Source organism: Macrosteles quadrilineatus, unplaced genomic scaffold (assembly GCF_028750875.1).
Source record: "Macrosteles quadrilineatus isolate MER2022 unplaced genomic scaffold, UCM_ALF_1.0 Scaffold_1__1_contigs__length_201487025, whole genome shotgun sequence".
In the NCBI taxonomy this organism is placed as follows: domain Eukaryota; kingdom Metazoa; phylum Arthropoda; class Insecta; order Hemiptera; family Cicadellidae; genus Macrosteles; species Macrosteles quadrilineatus.
In genome coordinates, this window is record NW_026542594.1 from 140,954,436 (window position 1) to 140,972,309 (window position 17,874).

A 17,874-nucleotide genomic window follows, 5' to 3' on the forward strand; every position below is an offset into this window, starting at 1 on the left:
CCCCTACTCGTCGGTCCTACAGAGTTATTCTAAAAGTTAGACAAAATTTATCCAAAACACTTTAACGAAGGTGAGGATGATATAGCTCCTACTGAGGGTCTGCAGGATTTCCTGAGTGCTTCTAGAGCTCTGAGCTTTCGATTAAAAATTAATATTGATCAGTCAAAGCCGTGACAACTTTGTATCGACCCCTGGATTTTTCTCGGCTCCTTCTGAGCACTACGGGAAAGAAATTTGAGTGTGGCTGGGTTCTAGGGGTAGGCCTAGCCTGACTTGGTGAATACTAGTTTGTTCCCCCCCTAGAATTTTGCGTCACAGAACTAATTTTATGCCATCAACGAATGATTATTTGCGATCATTACGGAATTAAATTTCAAATTCAGTGACGTACCAGTAGCCTTGCTTAAACCATCATCTGGGAGTTGGGCAAGGTAAGGCAAAGACCATCAGCAAACACAACACAACTACAATGATGATGCAGCATTACCTGTAGCTGATGCAGAGTGTTCTCCCAGGCTACAGTGTTGTCCATGAAATGATGCAGTTTTGGTCCTGTTCTCATGTCAGCTACATCAGCTGCATTCTTTTCTAACCAGTCAACAATCAGTTGATACTGCACAACAATTATAAAGTATTCAGTTTTCACTCTTTGATGTTTTAATTTTTGGTATCTTAATATAGAATTTTTTTTAAATAGGGAAAGACAAAAGATATTTTAAAGTGAATTATATAGATTTTAACAATCAATTAAGGTTTGTTTCCAAACTCAGAAATAAAAGACCTATTTTATAACGAGACTAGTAAAAGTTTGTATTAGGTAAAATCCTAAAATCAAAATGAGTATAAAAACAATAAATTAACACAGCCTGAAATTAATTTTTTTAGTTAAATACTGGTTGGAACAGTGATTCTGCTGTCTCCTTTCAGTTAACTTTTGTATTGCCAAAAAGTTGTTGGCTTACTTTCAATTGTTTTCTTCTTTCTTGTCAAATAGGCCTAATTATGATACTGTCTTTTTACCTCTCTGATCTTGGTGTTTGTCTTATACAAGTTTTCAACAATCTCCTTTTCGCTCGGAGGCTGCACAATGTCCATGACTCCATCGCCCTCTCCCCCATCGTACACTCCATCCATATCAGATGTCAGTCTGTTCTGGTAGAGTGCCTGCACTAGTCGCCAGTTGTTGCGTTCAAACTCTAGCCACTGAAGTTCCTGAAAACAAAAATATCACTTAAACAGCTAGATCCTACTGGACCGTTTGCTACTGTTACCTTTAAACACACAGGATGCTGGACTCCACAGTACAAATTTTTCATTAACTTAACTATGCCTAATGTTATAATAGCCTACTTTCTTTCATGTCATAAACACAAAAATTCAAATTTGTATAGCCTATTATTTTGAGACACACAGAGAAAGTCTACACAAAACAAAAAGCCTGAGGTGTAACTCACCTATCCATCAGTTCAACTGTCCACTTAACTGTTTATTTGAGGTGGACCTCTCATACCAAGCTGACAAGTTACATGCTAGACCTGACTGCACATTGGGCTAATCTGGAGACCTTGACCACTGACAGTCTACCACACAAACAATACGAGTACCTCCAAACAAAGCAAAGTAGTTCCAAGCTTTCAGCAATTTTGGTCAAGTTATGGGTCATGATTTGCATGTTACTCAAGTGATGGCACATCCTTTGCGGCTAAAAAGTGTATGTGCACGGCTTAAGATTTGAAATGTATGACAAAAACCCCAAAATAAGTCAAGTGTCACATCTATTGTATTTTTATATTTGTTATAAGCATTAGCTCGGTTGGTTTTATCTTTTCCATAAAACCCCCTGAACCCAATTTTGGTTAATTCAGATTTAGAACAATTATTTTCAAACAATGATTTTAAATTGTATAAAAAGGAGGATAGCAGCTAGCTTACCTTGAAAGTGTGGGTAGGCCATAGAACAAGTAGAAAATACACTGTGCACATAATATTTTGTCCCCTAAGGGACTTTGTCAAGTGTAGAGAACATTTACATTTATAAACTCAAGATAAACTTTTAAATTACAAAAGATTTTTGTAATTTATAAACTCTTTCTCTACACTTGACTAAGTCCCTTAGGGGACGAAATATTGTGTACACAGTGTATTTTCTACTTGTTCTATGGCCTACCCACATGTCAAGATAAGCTAGCTGCTATCCTTTTTCTACAATTTAAAATCCTGGCCTAGAGCCTTTCCTTAAACAAAACTTTTCAAACAAAGAGACTAATTAAATGGTTAGGCCTATAGGGCTGTTATAGAAATATCTATGTATATATAAGGCAAAGCCCTCACTGACTGACTCAGTCACTCACTCACTCACTCATCACTAATTCTCCCACTTCCCATTTACCTAGGAGGCTGAAATTTGGTACACTGATTCTTTAGGCATTAAATAGGAAAACTAAGTTGTTTTTATTCTGATCGGACTCTCGGGCTCTGCCCCAGTGACTCTGGAGAACCTTATGAGTACTCATATTTAAATGGAATTAATGAATATTAACAGCTGTTTCAATTAAACAAGTTGGTTCTGATCTATGAAGTGCAAATAGCATTAAAGTTACAAAGATTACCAATAGGGTGCAGCACTATTATTTTTTTAAATTTATGACAACAGCTAATTTGCAACCAAAAGGTGAGTGGACGTGAATTGAGCCATGCGAACGAGCTCATCTTGAAAATTAAGAAGTTAAACGGGGCAAAGCCCGCGGGTACAGCTAGTGGCATATAAACAAGCGATTTAGACAAAAAAGATTTTGGCACATTAGAAGTGATGAACGTGTGGTGCTATTGGAAAGATCTTGTAAAATCAGTGAGCAGGCAATAATAGTTGTATCTTTGTGCCATTACTCATTAGCTGAGGTTTATATTATTATAATCTCCTTGGACTTTTATATTACCGTATTGGTGAAACTGCCAAAATGTTAGTCTATCTAAAGTATTTGAACCTACCTTGTCATCATGTGTTTCCCTCATCAGCTCCAGAGTATTGTTACAGTTGAGAGCAAACTCAGCGATTGTGTCAAACACTTCCCTTGATGATGAGTGAACCTGCAGACTCTCCAGGAAACTGTGGTACAGACTGTCACTGGCTGTAATAATTTCATCTCATTACAATTAGAAAATCCTGAATATATGTTTCTAATCATTCTCAAACTACCACTCTTTTTATTGTCGGATTAAATTACCATTATATTGTATTTATAGTAGGTATTTATTTATAATAGGTAAATTCGACAGAAACCTACAAAATTGAAGGTAGTTTAAGTGAGACCGACATATTTTTATTTATTTATTAAGTGCTATTTGTCTTGTTTACCTAGACAAATACAATGTCGTTATAAAAGATTTTATGAGGCAGGAAGTATTTTCTATTACTAATTACATTTTTCATTGTAGGCATGGACAATTTTTTTCCTTATCTTGAAGTGTTAACTTTTCTCAAGATGTGTTGAATTTAGGAATTTTCATAACTCTTAGCAGCAGAGTAATGTTGGTTCTTTTGATAGGAGACCCTCTAAAATAACATTTAACAAAATATAAGAGGTAAATCTATTATATTATTAAAGTGATACAATCAAATTTTATGTAAATGGTTAAGGTCATTTACCAAATAAAAATATAGGTATATGGCACATCAAAATGAAGCTTAGAGTGTGTAGATTTGCCGAAAAGTATTGATATGGACGAATTTCCTAAGGGCTCTGCCCCACAGGCTGATTTCCAAAGGGCTACGCCTGGCATGCTTCCAATGTTTAAATGATTTAATTTAATTTAGTTAATGAAACAGCTGGTCAGTACAAGGAACTGGTGTTAGTTTATTTACTCGAAAAAGATGTTCGTGGCGCTTTATGTAGATTGAGAAGGGTTATGTTTGGTTTTAAAGTGAGGTTGTATACGTTTTGTAAAGTATTGCTCAATGTTTCATTGTTTTATTAAAATAGTAAGCTACATGTGAAGAGGCTTGACTAAAATTGAAGAAATCTGGTAAAACATACCATTCGATTCATGAAGCATCAATATGAAGTAATTGATGTTATTGCTACACTAAGGTATGTTGTCATATACTTATGGATTAACATCAAAAGTAGGGGTTTGAAAGAACGTATGTTTACGCTTTTAAATCAGTTTATATTTTCAAACTGAATCATAGAGTTGTTGTATTTTAAAACACACATCAGCACCACTTTAATAGCTCTCTAGGCCACATTTTCTTCCCGTTGCAAAGCACGGGTATAGCAGCTTGTAAATATTTAAAGCTATCTGATTTATGGACTGCTCTACAAAGTTGGGAAAGTATAACAAGAGAAATTTGATTTCAACCCCACTACATTTAAATTTATTTCACTGATTACTCCTAACATTTTAAAATCATGTTTGAGGTTTGTTACTCTGCAGACTAAAATGTTATTTAACACACCAAATGTCTTCTGATATTGTCTCTGACAATAGCAGCTGCAGCACCTTGTTTCTCATTTCTGGGGTCTCCATGAAATTTAATAAACGTAAAGTAGGTCTACTATTTGTTAATAAATGTTCATTAATATTTTACCGAGGCTGATGGGCGTGTTCTGCTGCACAAGGGTTGAGTTGGCTTGTTGGATACCACTGGTATGGTGACCAAGAGCAGAAGATGCCCGAGATGGAGAATCCATGTAGAAGTTCTCCAATTCTGACGTAGACATTGTGATGGATGTGTTTAGAGCATATGCCCGCACATCAGAGTGTCGCAACGGCTGAATGGTGTTGTTGAAGAGACTGCTGCGTTCTGTTTCAAATCCAAGCACTAAATTATAGGCTACACACTGATGGTCTTACCTACTACATTAGTTTGGGTTAAAGAATGAATGTATTGTGAGGTACACAATATTTAGTAAGTGATATTTCCCTTGATTTTTTGAGATCTTGAGTTTGATTGATTGGACTTCATCCATAAGTACAGACTAAACTTAGTTAACATTAAAATGTGTTAAAAATAACTACTTCATGAAACTGGAATATGTATTTTGTCTCTAAGATATGGGTAAATATATAAGAAGTGTTCACTTACGTTTGGAATGCCTTGGACTTCGGAATTGCATTGGCGAACCTACAGCATCGTCCAGCAGTCTCACTGATTTCTGGAGTATATCATCTGACGCCATGTCTGTCAATCAGTGGTGTCTGCTGAAAAAAAGAGGTTGATTATTATTGAGCGGAGAGAAACGAAGCTCTTTGGGATCGGCTTCAATGCAAACTGAACATATTTTAGGCAAATTTACTAAGGTTATTTCAACAAATGTTTGGAAGGTTTAAGACAATACGATTTCATTTTTTATAATGCCTATAACACATTTCCTGGATTTTCCGATATCCTGTTCGGCTTTAAAAATGGATGAGGGAGGTCATTAAAAAGTTTGGTACTTTGGTATTATCCGGAGTACACCCTTATACAGCTGCGGTGGTTATGTTAGGTTGGTTATCATAAATATATTTAGTAGGACTTTCCTCGCTTCGTTATGAGTTGAATGATAGCAGATGAGTCATACTTTCGCCCGCCAAATCCCCTCCAAGTAGGCCTAGGTCAGGTCGTTGACCGTGCGCATCACCTGTCACCACCTGTATCTGGCTCTGTGTCCTGAGTGATTTATTGCCGTGTACTAGGTTAGTTTTATCTCCATAATGAGTGACGTTCTTTTGACTGAAACGAGGGCTACAAACATAACCTATTTATGATAACGGAACCCAACCTAACATAACCGCCACAGCGCGCTTATATAGGCTAAGGGTAGCCTCCGTTTCAACTCAATCTTCGCTTCAACTCCGACATCGCTGCCTTCTGGGAGGCAGAACTAAAAAGGTCGCTAATCGTAATCATGTCAAATTTGGACAGTAAGTCAATTAAAGTACATATGTTTTTTCCAATTAACTTATGTAGTTATTTCTGGTATCCAGTAAAGAAAAAATCCCTCTAAATTAGTGGCCTCCGAATAATACCAAAATACCAAAAGTTTGACTGCCTTGAAATATAAATTTTTCTGAAAGAAGGTGGTCGAGGATTGTGGTACCGTACTGAAAGATTGAAATTGTTGCGTAGAGGATATTTATGGATACTTGGAGAGCAGAATGGCTATATAAGTTCTTCTTCTTCACACCTGTCTGTCTCGAAGAGAAGCATGTAGTCCTCCCAGGGGGTTTTTCCATCGAAGTGAGGAACGATGTTCTGAGGGGCAACAGCAGCAATGGTGGGCGCTGGCTTGGAGACGGTTTGTAGGGCGTTTTCATGCTGAAGTTCGCCAGTGCTAGCCGATGACGCAGGTGTGAAGCTTCCTGACGCAGCCATCTCCTGCCTAAGCTTATCAACTAACCTATCTTCTAGATTTTTTTCTATACAGTTAATTTTCTCATCCATTTCATTCATTCTACTTTCTAAACTATCAACTTTGTTCGAATATTCATCTAATTTGTTCAGCATTTTTGATTCTACATTTGACATTTTTGCCTCAATGCTAGCTTCTAAGTTTTTGTTATTTTCTGACATTTTTGACTCTAATGTTTTGCTATTTTCTGAAATTTTAGACTCAATATTAGCTTCTAGGTTTTCTAACGTTTTACTAGTTTCTGACATTTTTGACTCCAATGTTTTACTATTTTCTGACATTTTCGACTCAATATTAGATTCTAGATTTGACATTTTTGACTCTAAGTTCTTAAGCATTTTATTCATATCAGATATTTCAAATAAAACGTTATCTGGGTCTTCACCTGCATCAATTAAAGCTTGTTTAAGGCGTGCCTGAAGGGCTGATTTAGTTCCACTAGTATCAAGATCTCGTTCTTCTAATTCTCTTCTAAGATCAGCTACTTTTAACTCGTCAAGTTTCACACCTTTGAAAGCCATTTTTGTGCAAAACAATTAAAATAATAAATGATTTTTTTCTTAGTAAACAAATTTACGACAAAAATCACTAATATCTAATACAACTAAAATTAAACTCAATATTTTACAATTAAAATCGCCAAAATAATGCCGCTTTCTGACACCAATTGTTGCGGGCTTAGCAGGTTCTTTACAAATAAAACTTGGCGATTTTATAATAACTATTTATTTACACTAATTATTCTATATTTACAGATATTAGAATTACCTAACACCTAACTAACCCTATCTAAACCTAGCTAAAGCCTATTCTAATTTACAATGGTTCTACTTACAGCTAGCCTCTACAGGATTTATCACTACTTCTGTTACAACACTGTCACTACACTGTCACTAGTGTCACTACAGTGTCTCTACACCGTCACTACACTGTCACTGCCACTAGCACTAGCACTGGTCACTAACACCGATGGGCGCTTGCTGCGACGATTCTCGGAAGGCTCAACACAACTGCCGTGTGCCGGAAGACGGTCCCTTATATAAGTTTGCCGTGGAACATTCTGGAGACCCCTGGTAGCCTAGACAAAGGTGTTTACGCCGTAGAAGTGTAGAAGGTTCTAGGGCCCCTATTGAGGTAGTCCGTTGACATGGGTCTATTGTCTATCAGTGGTGTGTTCGGAGAAACCCGTGTAAACAAACAACCCTTTTGAGACGGCGCCTGGCTATTGTTGCGTGGGGCTCCTGACTTGTAACACTATATTAGGAGAGTGGGGGAAGCCCCTGTAGCTGCAGTTCATGTGTGTTTCTTGCTCTTAAAACTATTGAAATTTACATAGGTTTTTTAAAGAAAGTTAAGTTGAAATTGGCATGAAGATGTTGCATAGAAGTTTTGCTTTTTTTGTTGTATAGAAGTTTTTAATAACATCATATATTAATTTCAAATTTTTAAATTATTAATTATTTTGTTCTGAATTTTCCTGACTATTGCCGGTGAGTTAGCTGATAAGCAGGACATTGGTGAGTGTGTGAGAGAGACAGAAGATAGATAAGGAGGACAGTCTAGCTCAACTGACCTTTGCCAACCTATTTCATGTTGTTATCTCAATAGACTCTCAATAGACTCTTCATTAAATCTGTACCTGATGATTTTCTACAAATACAAGTCTTTTAATTTTTTAATACTTTAGTAATCTGAATACAAGAATAGTATTGACTTTAAATGTTTAAACTTTAAATTTTTATTTCTTTATTTTGAAGCTACAGATTTATTTCATTTTTGCAATTTTATTCTAATTGATGAGAACAAATGAGCTCCTCAATGGTAAAATCTAGTAAAATAGGATGTGCTGAGCTGCAAATAAAACATTTGGTATTTGCCAAAGTTAGAGGCCATAAGCACTGGCCTGCACAAATTGAAAAGATAGATAACAGGACTCTTAAAACTGTCACAAAATATACAGTACGATTTTTTTCAACTAATGAGATAGCAGAAGTAAATAGAAATGATATTTCTAGTTACCATGAAAACAAATCAAAGTACACTCCTGAAACTGTTGCTGTAAGGCATAGAGATAGTTTTAAGGCTGCATTAGTAGAGATTGAAAAAGTATGGGAGGCTACAGGGCTACCGGATCGAGTAGGTAGTCCTGCTCCTGTTAGGAGTCCGAAAAATTCCTTGATTCAAAGAAATAAAATCAAACCACTTCAGTGCTCAACACCCATTGTTTCTACGCCTGATTCCCCCGATATTACACCTAATAGGGAAAAATGTGAAACAGGTGCGTCATTGGTGGACATCTCTGATAACGAAGATCTAAAATCTCAATTACTTTCCGTTAAAAATAAATGTACAGAAATAGAAAAATCTTTGATTGAAATGCAAACATCTAGAGTAAATTTTGAAAAGTCTGACAGAAGTTCCAACCAATTGAAAATTGACAACCAACAAAACGAGGATTTTCACACTAAAATATTGAAGCAAGAGTTAGCTAAAATTAAAACTGAAAACATAAACCTACTTAAAGCCATGGAGATACTGCATTCTGATTATAAAACGTTGGAAAATGAATATCAACAGTTAAAGAATACAAAATTTGATTGTATTCATTGTTTTCCTTCTCTACAACATGGTGCAGCGAGTCAGTGGAAAACGGTTGGTAAACATGTTGTGGCTCAAAACAATAATCAAGAGATTAGTTTTGAAAGTAAAAACCCTTTTGCTGTCCTACAAAAAAGTAATGAAGAAAATACTGACACTAATCAATCAAGCAATTTTTGTAGGCCAAAAGATAAAACAAATTGTCAACAACAAAAAAGCAGTGAAAATAAAGCACGAACGGATAAGTCAAAACTCATCATTTTGGCAGACAGCCACGGAAGAAACTTAGGCCACCTCATTGAACAAAGAACTAATTTCAATGTTTGCTCTTTTGTGAAACCAAACGCTACGTTCAGTAATGTGGTTGAATGTGCGAGAGAGAGGATCAGTGGCTTTGGAAAGGAGGATTATCTTTTGGTCATTGGAGGCACTAATGACGTGGAATCCCATAACCCTGAGCTTCTAAATAAAGTGAAAAATGTCATTGAGATATCTAATCATACGAATTTAATGATTGCTTCCCTGCCATGGAGACATGACAAACCAGAACTGGATGTTAAAATTGGAAAAATTAATAAAGATTTGGAGGACATTGTGGCTTTGCACTCAAATGTTTCCCTACTGCCCCTTCATCTTTTACCCCGAAACCTATTTACATCTCATGGACTGCACTTCAGCAACAGGGGTAAAATCAAGCTGGCTGAAAAGTTTAAAAAAATAGTTAGAGCCAACGAAGCAACAGAAGAGAAGTCTACTCTGAATTTTGACAACAAGAAAATTAATATTGTTGAAACAAACATGAGAATCATGATAGACAAAATGAGAGATGACCGGTCAGTGGGTTTTGCCCACACCATTTCTAGGGATTTTGCAGATCCCAAACATATGTCTGCTGGAGTTGCTGTTACCTTCAGAAATAAATTTGGAAGACCTCAGTCAAAGGACTACATTTCTGACAGATTGACTAAACAATGTGATAATGGAGCAACAATCTTCAGTCTGGTGACAAAGGAAGTGTATTGGGGAAAACCATCGAGGCTGGAGTATGACAATGCATTTATACAGCTGACGGAACAATTCAAATCAAGTGGACTTAAGACTCTTGTGTGTTCTCCGATGGGTTGCGTAAGAGACCTAATCCAACCAGACCATTTCATACAAAACCTTGTCGAATTTCAACGTGCGACTCAGGCCACTATCATCGTTGTTTCATATTTTCAAAGGTCTACCAGAATCCTGAGGAATGGACTCTCGCATAGGGACTTCTTGAGAGTACTGGAAAAATCAGTTGAGAAGTGGACTACTACTCCTAAAACAGAGCAGTCATTGTCAGGTGGTTCGTCTACAAGTCAGCAGCCAACACCGGAAGCTGACACTTCAAGTCACCTCCATCAACAGCCTTTCTCAACGAGATCATCCAGCCCTGTTGGTCAACCACAGTCAACTACACCAGACACCACTATGAGGTCACAGCAGCTATCCTCTCCATCCAGTGTGCAACAAAAAAAACTTGATGGCAAACCAAATTGTGAGTCCAACTTAGATTTTAAAAAGACGTCTTTCTGTGTTATCTGTAAGAACCATCATATTTCTTTCTTTTCAAATGACTCAGTACACAATACTAATTTTTCATGGCCAGTTTGTAGTGCAGCCAAAACTGATAATAAATTTAATTGGTTAATGCATTTGAATATTGAAGGTGGCATAGTAAACAAAAAGAATGATTTAGAAATAATACTATCTGATTCTAACATTTCAGTGGTTTGCTTGAACGAGCACTGGCTAAAAAATGATAATATTTTAATCTTAAATAGTATTCCTAACTATACTTTAGGACACTTTTATTGCAGGAAGGAAGGAATTCGTGGTGGTTCTTGCATACTATTAAGAGAAAATTTAGTATATAAAGTAAGAAATGATTTATGTGCCTTAAACGAAGATTATGTTTTCGAAATTTCTTGTATTGAAATTGTTACTCTAAATATTATTGTTGTTGCTATTTACAGAACACCTAATGTTGATAACTTTAAACATTTTCTTAGAAAGTTGGAAGGGTTATTAAAACTTCTGGTTAAAGCTACGTGTACTAAAAATGTATATATTGCGGCTGACTTTAATGTTGATGTACTGGATACTTCTAGCCACCCACAGAAAAAGTTAGAGTTCATTTCTATTTTGGAGCAATATGGTTTTAAAATAAATTTTTCCTCTCCAACAAGAATTACCAAGTCCACAAAATCCTGTATTGACAATATTTTATCACCAAAAATTAATCATCATCTGTCTGTATCAACAACAATGAATTTAGAATTAGGGATCTCTGATCACAGAGCATTATTTTTAAATATATTTAGTAAAACTGATAAAAATATAATAAATGGTAACAAATGTAAAAAAAGAATTTTCTCAGAAGAAAATACAGCAAAATTTATATATAATGTGAAAGAAACTTTCTGGAATGTATCTGTAAATAATTCTTTTGAAAATAACTGTTTAAATTTCTTTGGTACTTTTCAAAATTTATTTGAAGAGGCATTTCCTATGAAGTTTTATCATACCAAACCGCATAATAAAAAAAAGTCTTGGATAACAACCGGTATTAAAATATCTAGTATTAGAAAAAAGGGAACTAAGCAGACTAGTAAAGAAATCAAATGATAACAATTTCATTAATTATGTTAAAAGGTATAAGTTAACTTTCAACAAGGTATGCAATGAAGCTAAAAAATTGTATAATGCTAAATTTATAAAAGAATCATGTAACAAGAGTAAGGCTGCTTGGCTTATCATTAAATCTGAACTCGGTTGTAAAAAAAGTGACTTAAACTTTCCTGATATTAAGGTTAATGACAATCATCTAAAAAATGGCAAGGAAATTTCTGAATTCTTTAATAAAAAATTTAAAAATATCACAAAAGAAATTGGCATAATACCTCATGAAGAGGATGCACTAAAAATGACAAGGCATTCATTGGCAGGAAATCAACCTAACCAATTTGAATTTAGTTTTGTAAGTACAGAAGAAGTTATTAATAATATAAAATCTCTAAAAAGTAAAAAATCTGCGGGCTGGGACGGTATTCCTATCGATCTGATGAAAACTGTCTCTAATTTCATAGCTGAACCTTTATCTATAATTATTAATCAGTCTTTTCAAAAAAAAACTTTTCCAGACCATTTAAAATATGCAGAGCTCAAACCTCTCTTCAAGAAGGGCGAGAGACAAAATCCGGACAATTATCGACCAGTTTCCCTTTTACCATCATTTTCAAAAGTGTTTGAAAAATTAGCATCCAAACAAATCTCAAACTTTCTCGAGAATAACAATATTTTGGCTAATGAACAATTTGGTTTTAGAAAGCGCTTAAGCACAATGAAAGCTTTATCAGATTTTATTAGTGAGGTTTCATGGGCTTTGGATGGGTCACGGAGCACAATGGGAGTGTTTTGTGACCTATCCAAGGCATTTGACTGTGTCAACCATGATATACTTTTAAAAAAGCTAAAAATTTATAACTTTTCAAAAGAATCTGTTTTATGGTTGACTTCATACTTGACAAATCGATTTCAAAGAACAGTAATTTTTAAAAATAATGAAAAATCAATATCAGAATGGGAAAAAATTACAGTTGGTGTTCCCCAAGGGTCAATTCTCGGACCTTTACTCTTTATTTTATATATAAATGACTTGCCTAAAAATGTTTCCAACAACCTAGTTTTATATGCCGACGATACAACTGCAGTTGTCAAATCTAAAAATGATTCAGAACTATCTCTCAAAGTTAAACAAGCCCTATCGGAATTGGAACGGTGGTTCAATATTAACGGTTTAAAAATGAATCAAGATAAAACCCAATTGGTAAAGTTTTGTACTGCTCAGGCAAGAGAGTTTAGTGACCAAAATTTATGTGTTCAAGATGATGCAAAATTTCTCGGATTGTACGTAGACTCAAATTTAAATTGGAACAAAAGCATTGAAAATTTGATTAGTAGACTGAATTCGGCATGTTATCAAATGATATGTTTAAGAAACACAATTGACTTAAAAACTCGTTTGATGTTATATTATGCATACTTCTATTCAATTCTTCAGTATGGAATTGAATTCTGGGGCTTTGCATCAAACATTGATTTAATTTTTAAGATACAAAAAAGGTTTTTAAGAATAATGATATTTGCTCCTTGGAGAACATCATGTAAACCTATTTTTAAAGAATTAGGGATAATGACTGTTCCGAGTTTAACCATTTTTAAAACACTTTTGATGGTGGAGGGAAATTTTGAAAAATTATCTAGTGAAAATGTCAAGCATAAGTACGATACTAGGTTTAAATATAATTTTCAATATCCGCGGCACCGTCTTTCATTAGTAGAAAAAACTCCGACATACATGGGCAAAAAGTTTTTTAATAAATTGTCTCAAGAGCTCAAAAACAGAATACAGTCTAAGCATTTCAAGAGCAGCCTTACTAATTTTCTTTTAAGGAAAACATATTATAGTATAGATGAGTTTTTATGTGATCAAGATGTGTAATTATTTGGTATTTTAAATGCAATGTTTAAGTTTATCTATTTTGTCTACAACAATTATTTCTATTTTCATAGCGTTAGTTTATTTTATTCTTTTATAACTCCTTATATTAGGTAAAATTTAGTTTTAAGGTATTTGTATACTGTATTGACAATGTCACCTGTTTTATAGCATTGCTATATTTTGTAAACGTTATGTGACAATAAAGATTTATTTATTTATTTATTAAATATAACACAATTAAAATAATTCAGGCCAACTCAATTTGATGTTTTCCGTACATAAAATAATTAATTGTAGAAACGATTAGCAATTTTTACGTTTCGAAAAATTGTCGAACCAAATCAAAACGAATATATTGATATTTAAGTTAACTTAGGTTATTTAAGTTAGGTTATTTAAGTTAACGGTGAGGTAGGTATACCGTTAATATATTGCAAGTTCTCTGCTGTACTGTACCCAAAATAGACATTTGGAGGGTGTGCCTACTTTCAACAAACACAAAACTAGGTCTACAGAGAAGATGGATATATCAATCATCCTACCTTATTTATTTATTTCTTCCAACGGCAAGATCACCAATTTACAATGTGGATTCAAGAAGCTTATGTGGTAAGTAACAACATGCAAATTAACAGAAAACTTAACTACAGTAGCCTAATTCTACATGGCAGGAGCAACATCGGTAACAGAAAATATCATCTTGACTAGGAAAGCAACAATATAACAATGAAGTACAAAATAAAATATGGAAAAGCAATAACAATGATAAATATTTGATCCAACAATAACAGTTCTAAACAATCGATCAACAATACATTAGTAATGGTAGCTCAAACGGCTGCACTTTACTTTAGGTCCTACACTCATTCGAATGAAAATATCGATCGATTAATCGATTGTTTCATTCGATATAGGCTATCGTTTCCGGTTAGTTAGGTAACAATGGGACACACAAGGTTTTGGTGGCTGGGCCTCATATTTGAACCAGTCTTTAGGCCTATCATAAAAATACAATATTAAGGATAACTTACTTATAATTATTGCGATTTTTTTCTCCTTGACTAGTAAACTTATACAAAACATATAAGATAACCTACTTTTTAACATTATCAATCACAAGGGATGTCATGTAAAACCTAGGAAGGTAGGCTTTAATTGAGTAAACTTAATCCTAGGGATCAAATGAAGATTGGCCATACTTATACAAAAAGGTTTGATAAAAAGTAGGCTTATAGCCTTCTTGTAGCTCAAATTAGTTGTAGACACAACCCCTCAAATATACCTGAAGATAATGCTAGGCTAATATATATATACATAATTCAGTTTGTCTGTAATCACCGGTAAAAATTCTAACCTCAATCTTCGACTGTCTTGGGTCAAGAGCAAACCTTTTTTTATTCATTAAAAAATGACGTCGTTAGAAATTCTTAATCAATTGTATTATTAATCAATATTAATTACCTGATTAGTAACTGAAACCCTTTAGACGAAGTTCGGTTGGTAGGCTAAATCAGTGAGTGAGTAACATTCGTTTAAAAACATAACCTCTGGCGACTCTGCTGCTCCTGCTGAGTGCTGGCTTGGCTGACGCTGACCGGCTCCGGCTGACCTCTGAATCTGAATCACTCTCCACTCTCACTCAGTCACTCACTGAATACTGAATCTAATCAGATCAGTCGGTCGGATCTCGGATTCAAATTCGACTAGTGACTAGTGTAGTATACATGTTGCTCGAATCGAATTCGAGCAATTGCGAAGCTTTAAAGGCGTTATTTTAAAACGAATAACAGTAATAATTTCCGATGACTAAAGAGTCGACTCAAAGATTATAGAAATACTCAAGATGTACACAGCAGTTAGATATAATCAAAATTTTTTGCAAATAGGTATCTTATCTTTTTTCAAAAGCTGACCTTGTTTTTTAGTGTTTTCTACAAATTTTCCCCATTCATAGCCGCATTAGGTTGTCTATAATAACGATTATAAATGAAAAAAACATTATTTCTATTTCTACTACTGTACTTGGTTGTGTTCTATGACTTTTTTCCTGTTTCCATTGTTTGCAAATCGGATCTTTCAATTATTGCTCAAAAAATGTAGCACAGTGTTAGTTCAGTTTTATTTTTAGTATATCAAACTGTCCAGTATTTCTCACTTGTTTCCATTGTAATTTTAAAAATTACACCAACCAAGTATCGTCTGCTACAGATGCAATACGCCAAAGAATATCGTCTACGTGCAATCTCCAAGAAGTGTTAATAAAGGCAGAAACCTACCCATACCATAGATATAAGTTAACTCCATAAAAAATAATTTTAAGAGTTACTGTGATATTAGGATTTTCCACTGATTTGGCAATAGAACATTATATTGCAAAACATGGCACGATTCAGAAGAAAATTGATTTTAAAATCAGAACAAAAACCATTGCAAATACTTCATTTTGACAAATTTAGTAAATCAAAATGTTAATATTAACAGCTGTTTCATTTAAAAGTAGTGTAAATGTATGCATATGGTCGTAATGTAAACAAATCTGAGGAGGGAACTTTAAAAGGCCTCTGGGGCAGAGCCCCACGGGAATTTACCTCGTTCCTCTTTTGATGGCTCATCTACAGACTAAGACCTTTCTTTAGAGACTCCTATCAAGTTTCTACGCCCAGCCGTTCTCTGTAATTAGCTGTGACAAAACCCATTTTTCCTCCATAAGAATAACATAATATGGGAATTTAAAGGCCACTGGGACAGAGCCCCAAGGAAATTTTACCATCTGATTTTACAATGTCCTCAATATGACTACGATAGAGAAAAATATCCAATAAAGACCAAAGAATACAGCAAAATTTTGTCAAAGAACCTAACCGACACATTGAAAATTGCAGATGAAAAAATCCACGCTGAAATAAACAAATACTTAAAAGCAATAAAGAAAAGAATATGCAAACCCATAACACAAAACATATTACACAAAATACAGCTCAACAAGTACAATGTTTTTTCACCACACTATGACGTTTTTAGCTGTTTTACATTTTCTGCCCTAGGTACGAAATATACTATTTCACCACAATATGATGTTTTTAGCTGTTTTACATACGTTAATTGGTTGCTGAAAGTTACCTTTAGCTGGCCATGCCAGCTGTCACCGTCATTTGGAGACCGAACAGGTTTTTACATCCCTAGGGCAGCAAAATCAGCTGCCCGCTTATTTTCTTAAAACATTAATGCATATTAAATACACAATCAGTATCCATATAATTGCAACAGAATTGTTTTATTGTCACCACTGCCTAACAACTGTTTATTATTATTTTTGCTGATTCCTCAAATTATTTCTTCACATAACCTTAATGTTGTACTTGTTTTGACAGTGTGCATTATTATTGTGGCGAATATTGGCAATAGTGGTATAGTGTGGTGAAAAATAGCGTTCGTACCACGGACCGAAATGGTTTTGCAGCTCTCGATCGTTTTAAGTTCTCGACTTCGTCTCGAACTTAACAACTATCTCGAGCCGGCAAAACCTCATTTTCGGCCCTATGTACGAAATATACTATTTCAATCCATTGGGTGCTTCATCCGTGGCCAACCTTGTTTCGGGTTAGGACACAACATTGCAGAAATTCAACAATAGTCCTCACTATTCTGGCTCTTACTTCTTCAATTTATCACCACCACAACTCAAAACAAAAAAAAACATGTCGCCTTCAATAGTAAACTAAAACAATACTTAACAGATAGGTCATACTACACAATCTCCGAATTCATTGTAGAGCACACTTTCCATCACCTGAGACACGAATAGGCCTACAAATCCATTTTTACCCTGGTCCCAAGAAGAAATAGATTTCTTCCCCCCTTAACAGGGGTATTTTATTATTATTATTATTTTATTATTTTTGGGGGTGTATTTGCCCCCGAAGGGGAGGTAACTGCTCGGTGTTGAAATCGGCACTGCAAGTAGGCCATAGCTATGGACCTCTGGATACGCCAGCCCCTTAGGGGGAGTTCCCAGTGACATTCCTCCATCCAGGTTGGTGGGATGTTCAGCTCTGCAAGAGGTGGAAGTGCTCCATCAATCTCTCACCTGCCTGTGGCTATGGTTCTATGGGTTTAGGCCCGCTTGCTGTGTGCGAACAACATTCTGTGTGGCAAATCCCCGACTTTGGAAGTAGCCTTTCCTGGAGGTGAAAACGGGCGAGCACCCGTAAGCTCACGGGGACACTCTAGGGGAACGTAACTTTCCGCAGTGTGAGGGTAACGGCTGTGGGCACTTCCTCAGCCAATCCCTGTCCCTGAGCCCGGAAGGTATGGTTATCTAGAGTGTGGGGGTTCTCCCTGGAACCT

General features: G+C 35.3%; 1 protein-coding gene across 2 annotated transcripts in view; it reads right to left on the minus strand.

Annotated features, from left to right (window-relative positions):
• Nucleotides 1-15,102, minus strand: part of LOC128985815 (nuclear pore complex protein Nup107) — a 55,508-nt gene extending 40,406 nt beyond the window's left edge. The window contains exons 1-6 of one of the 2 annotated variants that reach the window (XM_054405726.1): nt 14,989-15,102; nt 5,087-5,199; nt 4,589-4,804; nt 2,989-3,128; nt 1,021-1,212; nt 488-613 (exon numbers count right to left, since the gene is read on the minus strand). In XM_054405726.1, coding sequence (XP_054261701.1) covers nt 488-613; nt 1,021-1,212; nt 2,989-3,128; nt 4,589-4,804; nt 5,087-5,180 — 768 coding nt within the window. In that variant the 5' untranslated portion in view covers nt 5,181-5,199; nt 14,989-15,102. Of the gene's footprint in view, nt 1-487; nt 614-1,020; nt 1,213-2,988; nt 3,129-4,588; nt 4,805-5,086; nt 5,203-14,988 lie in introns of both variants that reach the window. The other variant, XM_054405716.1, reaches the window with a different exon arrangement.
• Nucleotides 15,103-17,874: the final 2,772 nt, after the last annotated feature.